Raw genomic sequence first — 10114 nt, 5'->3', positions numbered from 1 at the left:
GGATTTCTCATTAGCACAGTTAGTGCTGTGGTAATGACTGAATGGCATGTCTAAATTCATCCATTCTCTATGTATACTTTTATATATGCTTGCACTGAGTAAATGATTCGCTTCCTAGATTTCGGAGCTGCCATTTTAAGTCCCTAACTTGACTGTCAGTCTGAAGTTTAAAACATGAAATGCTGCTAATTGTATATTTTAATAAAGGTATGGTTTATATCATTGGACTGTTTATCAGGAGTTTGTTTATGAGTAGCTTTGCTGCAGACTTACATTGTTTGCTTTCAACATCACTGTCATTCTTCAACCTTTTTTGCATGATTGCAAGTTCTTCTTTCGAGTACATTCTGTGTAGAATGATCAAGTTTAATATACTTTTCGTGAAGCTCTGACATTGACCAATCCAACCAATGTGTAATTTTGTCTCCAAAATCAATTAAAAATGCGCATAAATTTTATTGAAAGTTGCTCTTTCATATGCGAAATGGTTGAGAAATTAGAGTACTTCCGTTCAGGTCATCTTTACAGATCATGTTTTAGAACGCTGGACTTAATGCCAACATCAATGCGGTAGCTGAGAGTTCAAGTAAAGCTCATGCTGACTTCCTCTCCGGTCGTACATGGGAAGGTCTGTCAGCACCTTGCATATGGTCATGGGTTTACTCCCACCATAATGTTGGCCACCGTTGTGTAAGTGAAATATTCTTGAGTATGGCGTAAAACACCAATCAAATAAGTAAAAATAAAATAATACCAACATACCCTATTAAATTCTTCTACCCTTACATCCGCCTCTGCAACTAATATTTTGAAGCATTCTTATAGAACGAATTTGCACAGTTTAATGAAGCTTGCATCATTGATGACGAACACTGGGCTGAGTGCTGCTTGGCAAACTGACCCTCTCCTGACTGATGAGTGATGAAGTGTCAATATTGTCGATATGAAAATTTCGAGTTTCTACCAAACATCATGATGGTGACATCACTTTGTGCCATGATATGGCTTTGTGGAACATGGGCTAATCAGTGCATTTTTTTCAGTTTATTGATTGGTGTTTTGCACTTTAACTCACCGTGACCGCATATGTGAGAGGCTCTTTGTTCATTGCACCACACTGGCAGGCTAACCACCTCAGCCCTCAGTGCATTTCAACATGGGCAGATATGCACAAACTTGCGAAATATCCACAAAAGATGTCTTCAAATTACTGAAGTGCCTAAACAAATTCACTACACCAATTATTACAGGAAATAAGTGATCGACTATGGAAAATATTCTTTGGCATTAAGGGACTTCACCATAATGTCATATCGTCTTAAAACTCCTTTATTTTATAGCATTTGGTATATTCTAACCTACCTATACATTTTTGAAAAATGGAAATCCAAATAATATTTACCCAAAGCCATTGCTCTGTTAGCAATGTATCAACACGAAAACTTGACCATCAGCTATATCATGCCAAAACTTTGAAATAAGTACAAATACTTTTGTTCCCACTTCCCATACTTTTGTTCCCACTTCCCACCCAAGTTCATGCCAAAACTTTGAAATACGTACAAATACTTTTGTTCCCACTTCCCACCCAAGTTCATGAACAAAACTTTAAAATACGTACAAATACTTTTGTTCCCACTTCCCACCCAAGTTCATGCCAAGAATTTTGAAATACGTACAAATACTTTTGTTCCCACTTCCCACCCAAGTTCACGAACAAGACAACAAATACTCTGTTGGGATAGAATTTTTTATTATTTCTTTGTTCTATTTACTTTGTACATCATTTTACCTTCTCCATCCACAACACAGCATGGATCTAGTCCGGATAATAACAAATGATAGTACCCACTGGCTCGGTATCTACCTGGACAGGTGAAAAATTAAGTGGGCCTGCAGGTGCTTGTCAGTTACACCTGGACAGATTACACGATAAAACTATGAAACATACATTGATTATTAATTATCATTGTATATCATCGACATTCTAATCACAAGCTGCAGTCCAATACATGGGTTTTTTCACTTCATTGATTGTCACTTTGCAGTTCATCTTAAACAGTGACCATGCCTTGTAAAAAATACCAACCAGTCTTCCAACCTTGAGGTTTCCAGTTTCCTTCGTTTCTCTCGCGGAACCTGTACTATGGTGCTTGAACTATGTGACTAGATTATCAATGCCCCTTAAAGCCGGTGCATCCAATGACCTACCAGAAACCGTACACTCAAATCATCAGTCAACTAAATTATTATTTCTTGCATAACTTGACAACTGAAATTCCTTTTACAGGTTGGACCCGAACATTTTGTCACACATGGGATGGAAAGTCATGAGCTGATTGGGACAATTAATATTTTACAGTAGATGTAGATCTTACACAAGAGTCCAATATGTACCTTGTAACAGACAGGCTGAACTGTTATACTGCTGTTCCATTACAAAGGTCACTCTTGTACGTATTATGCTCCTATTAAGAACTCAAAGCAAACTGAAAACTTTCAAGTAAAGATAAGCTCTCCGGCCCGGAGCTTGAAAGCCTCAATCAACCTAAATATTTACATTTTATCCACTGTCAGAACACATAAAGACATATACTGCTTGATTCTCTTACAAATCAGAGTAAACAAATACTTGCAGATCATCAATCTGTGGCAGAACAGAAGCTAATTTCGGCTATTTACAGTTTTCAGATCACTATTGTAATATACACACAGACATGTAATTGACAGCTTTTTACCCGAAATACTAGCATGAACAACTTTCCCACAATCCTCACATATATACTGTATTTTCTGTTGTGATGTACAGAAAGGAGTAGGTATATGACAGACAGTAATACGAAGAGCTTAGCGAATCAACATTTTGCATCTGCACAGTCATGTTCTGCCAACTGATTACCAACTTTTTAAACTTGCACACGTTTATCTGTTTTAAAGTAATTTATATCTACTATTTCAATCACACAGAATCTTCTCATCAAGTTTTATATGATATCTGAACTTTTACCAGTAGATAAAACCAGAATCAAGTTAAAGTACAACCCAGAACAAGCTGTTACAAAACCCCAGGCACGTAGATGAAGACCTTTTCTAAATCCTGACAAATACCATGGCTGGATTTGAACTTGCAACCTTTGTGGGCTTGATTACACACTAAACACAACATTGTTGATTTAATAACAATCCAACAGATAATTTTTTACATTATAAATAAATCTGGTATGTTTGTGCCTCAGCAATTATAATGAATGTTCACTGAACACCTAAAATACAAATATTTCTCTCATACTTTAATAATATACGGTATCTTACACATATGGACACAGCCAACTTAAGAGTGCACAAAATTATGCTTCAATGAAACTATATCTAGAGTGAAAGATACATTTTAATAAATTGCAATCCATATAGGAATGTTTCCTAATTCTGATACATTTCCAGTAGAATAAACACCAACAAAGACAAACTGTGTAAAACTGAAGACAGTGGTCTTAGAAACTGACCCAGAAAATTAAGACAATGCCAAGCCTGGACTTGAACTTGCAACTGAAGTGATTAGTGCAAGCTTATCCAACTCTGATCTGTCATCTTAAAGGTGTGTGAAATAATTTGAAATATTCAGATAGTTTGTGTAACCCAATACATGTGTATACAAATCAATATCACTGCACTATTTTTCAGATGAACAATAATTAATATCAACTTATTGAAATCACAAAAATGAAATCAGGCGATGTGAATAATGGAACTATACAAATGAGACGAATGATGTACTCCACACAGAGTTTTGCAGAGTGGCTCGTGGCTTGCAGTAGTTGTAGATTTTTCACCTTGCACCTGGATTAAATCTGCATTAAGGATTTCCCATTTTAGCTCCATTTGTCTGAAAAAAAAAAAAGATATGAGGAATAAGCCACAGTTAATCCCATTTATTTATCAAAAAAAAAAAAAAAAATCATTAGATTTGGCAGAAAGGCTACAAAAAGAAATCAGAAGTGAGGAATTTTGTAATTTATGGTAATTAACAGAGGGCATACTTTAACTGTGCCACACTACCTACATTATCCTGACAAACAAGTTTTCAAGTCATGATCATGAACTCATTACCTGTAAGATGGCCACGATGATGCCAAACAACCCGATAGCACTGCCAAAGATTTCCACGATGAGGATCTTCACGAAGAGGCTGCCATTCTGGGCGTCCGCCAGGGCAGCCCCTGAACCAACAATACCCACACAGATGCCACAAGCCAGGTTTGTTAGTCCCACTGTCAACCCAGCTCCAAACATCTTATAGCCTGCAAAATAGATGTCACCTGACATGAACACCTGATACATATCACACTTATTTGAAATTAAACGATTTTACTCAAATGTCTTTCTAATGAATCTTCCACACTCCTGACAGATCTCTTATCTGTCAAAAAAGAAAAAAAATTAAAAAAGACAACCTTGGAGAAGCCACCTTTAAGAATACTTATTTGTTTATATAAAGGCTGCTTAGCGACACACTCCATCAATACAAATATCTCCATTAACCAGATTGCAAAAAGCGCAATACTTTAAAATGCCCTTCTTTTCTGACAAGGCTGGGCTGTGCCCAACACAGTATGGACTAACACAGATTTATCGAACAGATGGAGCCTATTATTAACAATGAAAATTTGTCTGAAATGAGGGTGCCATGGCTGCTAAGCACTGATGCTCAAATATAGCATTGTTGTACTGAATAACATACCATTTCCCGTTTACCACATGCTATAAGGTAGAGGTGTTCCAATGCTGGCTATCATGATGTCTTTGCACTGTTCAGTGTTCTGTGATGAATGAAATTGTCCATAGTTAATGATGAAATGTTTGTGCACAACAAACCAAACCGTAGAGCAGTAAATATCACACTTACCAGCAGCATAATTACTTCTCAAAGCCTCTGCATTCTGTGGCAGTCTCACAATAGCATCATCGTACGCCTGAAATAAAAAACAACATTTAAAATTTATAGTTCTCATTAAAAATGCAGGTAAAATAATGTAAATTCCAATTTGCTTTCTGTGCAGTACATTTAGTGAACTACAGTACCTTTTCATATTTCTGGACACTTCTTAATTGTAACACTCAAGAGTTTCACGACATCTGCCAAAATATTTTACCAAGGCACATAGTTGGTGAATCACAAAATAGTTATCTCCCCTTATTATCTCTTGAATATTTCTGCCTGGCAGCGTATAATTAAATAGCTGCATGAAAGAGGCCATATGAAGTCATGTTGTTAGAATACTGTAATCTTCAACCTTTTCAACCACTAAAGCACTTTTTTCCGTTGAATTTATGCATACAATTATTATGAAAATGATACTAAAAATGACTTGTTTATGTCACTAAAGAAACAAGCTTCATAGAACTGTGCAAATCACTTCTGCACACCATGTACTTATGTTAGAATATTTCAAAATATTGGTTGCAGAAGTGGTTGAAACACCTGAAGAATTAGGGCATGTTTAACTGAAAAAGAAAGCGTGTTTCCGTGAACTGACCTCAGCGTTGTTGCTGATCACGATGGCCATTATGATTCCATAGATGGCCACAGCTTCGCAGAAAATGATACTGATAAGGTTCTTGGTTTTGATTCGCGGTGCTTTCACTCCACCCCCCAGGATGCTGACTCCAGTTGTGTGGATGCCCCTGTAACATGGATGTTTTCCCTTATATCAGCTTTATATCAACAGGAATAGTAAGGCCTCATGTCACTTCATAGCCTCAGGTAATACAACGTTAATGTGACAAGAAGCAAAGAAATTTTCAGTAACCATTTCCTTTTTATTTGTGAGGACAAAACTATATCATTCTTATTACCGTGTGTATTATTACCTTTTAAATTTTTTAAAAGTATTCATTCGCCAAGCAATCAAAAAAGAAAATGGAAATTTCTCTTTTTAATACCAATGCAAGCTTACACTTTCCAGACTCCTCATCCCTTCGTTTCATGACTTAGCATCTTTGAGAAACTAAATTCTTATGCAATTTAACATGGGAGAAATATGGGAAGTAGGAGAAAAAATGCCTAACAAACCTCAAGATACCTTTCAAAGATGAGAAAAACTCCCAGACAAAATTAGTAACTTTGTTAATGATAAAAATTGTAGGTTCAATATAGTTAGCAGGCACTGTGTCTTACCAGGCGGCTCCTACCACAGAGAGTGAGATGGAGAGGCCAATACCAATCATGGCCCACATGTACGGTGAGGTGTCTGTCAGGAACCTGGCACAGAAGCAAGCACATTTATACAGTTGGATCAATGATGACGGTCGACAGCCTTTACAGCAGTACTTTGTAAGTCACAGAAAAAACATGATCAAATTATCACCAATAATTTTGTCAAAAATTCCATTTTAGAGGCAAATAAATTTTAGGTAATTTACCATACGCATCAAAACAAGAAGTTAATGGAAGAATTATAAAAAAAAACAGCCTGGGGCAAAACTTGACTGATTCAATCCAAGCAAAATTCGTTGTTTTTATTTTTATCGCACAGTATTATTCACTACTTACCATCCTATATCAAATCTTTCACCATAGCCTGAGAGGATGTAGTAAAGACCTGTAAATAAAAAAAGACACATAAATTAGGTACACTGTATTCTGGAGACCTTTTATATAATGATGAAGTCTTTGTGTGAAAATCTAAATGTAACTGGGGAATGCAAAGAGAATTCTGAACATAAATTTAAACTTCAGCATGTGTATACTCCTTTTTCATCAAAGAGGTCGCCTAACAATAGTATGTGCCCACTCCTTATGTCCATCCTGTCTGAGTGCTTGTAACACTATCTACATTTTATCTATATTCATCAAAGAAAAAGCCTACCAATAGTACGTGCTTATTCCTTATGTCCATCCTGTCTGAGTGCTTGCAACACTATCTACATTTTATCTATATTCATCAAAGAGAAAGCCTATCAAAAGTATGTGCCTACTCCTCATGTTTTTCCTGTTTGAGTGCTTGTAACACTATCTACATTTTATCTATATTCATCAAAGAGGAAGCCTATCAATAGTATGTGCCCACTCCTTATGTCCATCCTGTCTGAGTGCTTGTAACACTATCTACATTTTATCTATATTCATCAAAGAAAAAGCCTACCAATAGTACGTGCCTATTCCTTATGTCCATCCTGTCTGAGTGCTTGCAACACTATCTACATTTCATCTATATTCATCAAAGAGGAAGCCTATCAAAAGTATGTGCCTACTCCTTATGTCTATCCTGTCTGAGTGCTTGTAACAATATCAACATTTTATCTATATTCATCAAAGAGGAAGCCTATCAATAGTATGTGCCTACTCCTTATGTCCATCCTGTCTGAGTGCTTGTAACACTATCTACATTTTATCTATATTCATCAAAGAAGCCTATCAATAGTATGTGATTGCTCCTTATGTCTATCCTGCCTGAGTGCTTGTAACACTATCTACATTTTATCTATATTCATCAAAGAGGAAGCCTATCAATAGTATGTGCCTACTCCTTATGTCTATCCTGTCTGAGTGCTTGTAACAATATCTACATTTTATCTATATTCATCAAAGAGGAAGCCTATCAATAGTATGTGCCTACTCCTTATGTCTATCCTGTCTGAGTGCTTGTAACACTATCTACATTTTATTTATATTCATCAAAGAGGAAGCCTATCAATAGTATGTGCCTACTCCTTATGTCTATCCTGTCTGAGTGCTTGTAACAATATCTACATTTTATCTATATTCATCAAAGAAGAAGCCCATCAATAGTATGTGCCTACTCCTTATGTCTATCCTGTCTGAGTGCTTGTAACACTATCTACATCCATGATAGCAGCTTCACTGATTCCATCTCTCAAACAAGCAAGTTAACAGGGAGATTAGACGTACAAATCTTTTAACCCAAAGCTGTACTATGAGCTCACCAGATATGTCAGGTACCTGGTGATGTGCTGTTGTTTCCTCTACCCTGTTGCTTATTTTTTCCTTTAACAAAATTTAATGTAATTCAAAACATGCAAAAAGGTTGAATAATTGCACTAGCACATTTTACTGTCTTTGCTATGTACCAGTTTTGTTTCACGCATATGGGCCGTACATGTACAGATCCTGTACATGAAGCTAGGCCAAACTGGCATGCGTATTCCCCCCTCTTAACTAGATTTCCCCTAGCTCCCTGGTGACTACAGTATGTGTCAACATAAACTTTTGCAGAGTTATATGCAGTCACCCTTGACTAGCCTGATACCTTTGCAGATAGGTGAATACTAAAATCACTGAAGATCATTTCATCTCACCATTCACACTATAATCCATGCAGGGTGACAAAAGACAAAAACAAAGTAATAGTTCAAGCTACGTTTTTGTTAATTATTTGATTGCCATTTAATGCCATACCGCCCAGTACTGGTGAATAATATTATATATATATGATGGTGGTGAGCTTTATGGGTGAAGGAAACAGGAGTGCCAGATGTAAACTACTGAACCTGGGCAAGTTACTGACGAAATTTACCACATGTTTTATACAGATGTATGCACATCACACTAGTGGGAGACGCGTGGTCTTCAATGATCATTGTGCAAACAGCCACACAAGTGTCACTGAATGCTCATGAACACCAAGGTCCCACAAGTAGTGAGAAAGGGAGGAAACAATTTTATTTTTTTTTTCAACTCTTACTGCATGCTACGATGAAAGTTATGACTAAATCCAGTCAGTCTAAATTGTTGTAAGCATGTTCGACAAGCAGTTAAACATAAACTGATTTAGGAATATTTCACTTATACAACAGCAGCTAGCAAGCCCTTGTACATCTAATTGAACACAGTGTGCTATTTTAAAATTCTGTCATTCATCGTGATACTGAGTCTATTGCCACCTCTCAAAGTCTGCGCTAACAGCACCCAAACTTACCTGCACTAAAATACATGTTCGTTTTTATGCCTTTTTGGTTTGAATTACGAAGAATGAAGTTGTTCTTGCAAACGGCAGTGGGAACATGATAGTTTTCCCGAGGATTTCAATGCCGAAATTCAGTTAAACCCAGTAGTAGGTCACATGACACTTCAAAATGGCAAGGCACTCGGTTCTGCCGAAGTTCTAGCAGTCTGTGTGATGACAAGTCAGCGAGTGAATTAGTTCTATTGGTGTGGATAATAAATTAAGAGGATGGTATTAGAGATTCCACTGGAAAATTAGATATAAATGCACAAAGGAAGTGATTTGGACTGCCCTTAGTTGAAAGGAGATGGGAGTTTGAAATCCATGCCATGCTTTTGAGAGGTGTTGATGGATGTCAGAATATTTAAATAGCACACTCATCCAGATCATCTAGATGGACTAGGGCAGCCCACGACCATGAATCTGCAGGTTCAGCCTTTATTTGTTTCAAACTTGCCATGTATCGTATTCTCCTTACAACAGAAATTCTGGTTTTCCTCATAAAAAAGAAATTTCAGGTAACGGACACAAAATTAAGACATCCTCTCCTGGATTCTTGTGTCAAAATTACAAACACAACAATCTCAGATTCCTCTGGCTCTCAACAATAATTTACCACACCACGATTGTCATTGTTACATCTAATTTCTGATTTGTTGGATGCTAATAACATTCCAATAATATTTCTGGTGTTTTGTTTGATTTTGCCAAATGCCGGTTGAGTGATCATTTTGAGAACCCTACGGCACCTGACATTCCGGTGATGTCAAGTGACTGACAGTCACAGATTGACAAAAATAACCTTAGGTCGAAATATCAAATTAGTTCACCTCTCATAAATATACATTGGGAAACTGTTCACAGACTTACCTATTAAAATTAAAATTGAGATGAATATTCCCACTAAGACATCATAAATTAGCCTTGTTGGCATCCCAATCGTCTTCGTAGGCTGCCTTTCCAACTCCATCTTGCTGTTTGTACGTCTACTCGTTTTCCTATCACATGAGCATAAATTGACCGAGGCGCCCCCTATCCCACTTTAACGCTTACCTCCCTTTGCCGTAAAACGTCAAATAAAATATATACATGCACAATTCAATCCTGAACATTTACCACTACTTCTTATAAACACCAGTGCCACCAGTACC

General features: G+C 36.8%; 1 protein-coding gene across 1 annotated transcript; it reads right to left on the bottom strand.

The window, feature by feature from the left end:
* Positions 1-1732: 1732 nt before the first annotated feature.
* Positions 1733-9957, bottom strand: LOC135470155 (V-type proton ATPase 21 kDa proteolipid subunit c''-like). The gene is made up of 7 exons (XM_064748932.1): positions 9834-9957; positions 6551-6599; positions 6176-6259; positions 5535-5682; positions 4904-4970; positions 4108-4298; positions 1733-3883 (listed from the first exon to the last, which is right to left on the bottom strand). Exons 1-7 carry the CDS (start codon positions 9931-9933, stop codon positions 3854-3856), a joined length of 669 nt encoding a protein of 222 aa, XP_064605002.1. The 5' UTR covers positions 9934-9957; the 3' UTR covers positions 1733-3853.
* Positions 9958-10114: the final 157 nt, after the last annotated feature.

The sequence above is a fragment of the Liolophura sinensis genome, chromosome 7, assembly GCF_032854445.1.
Source record: "Liolophura sinensis isolate JHLJ2023 chromosome 7, CUHK_Ljap_v2, whole genome shotgun sequence".
NCBI classification, from domain to species: domain Eukaryota; kingdom Metazoa; phylum Mollusca; class Polyplacophora; order Chitonida; family Chitonidae; genus Liolophura; species Liolophura sinensis.
This window is presented reverse-complemented; position numbering and strand designations above follow the sequence as displayed.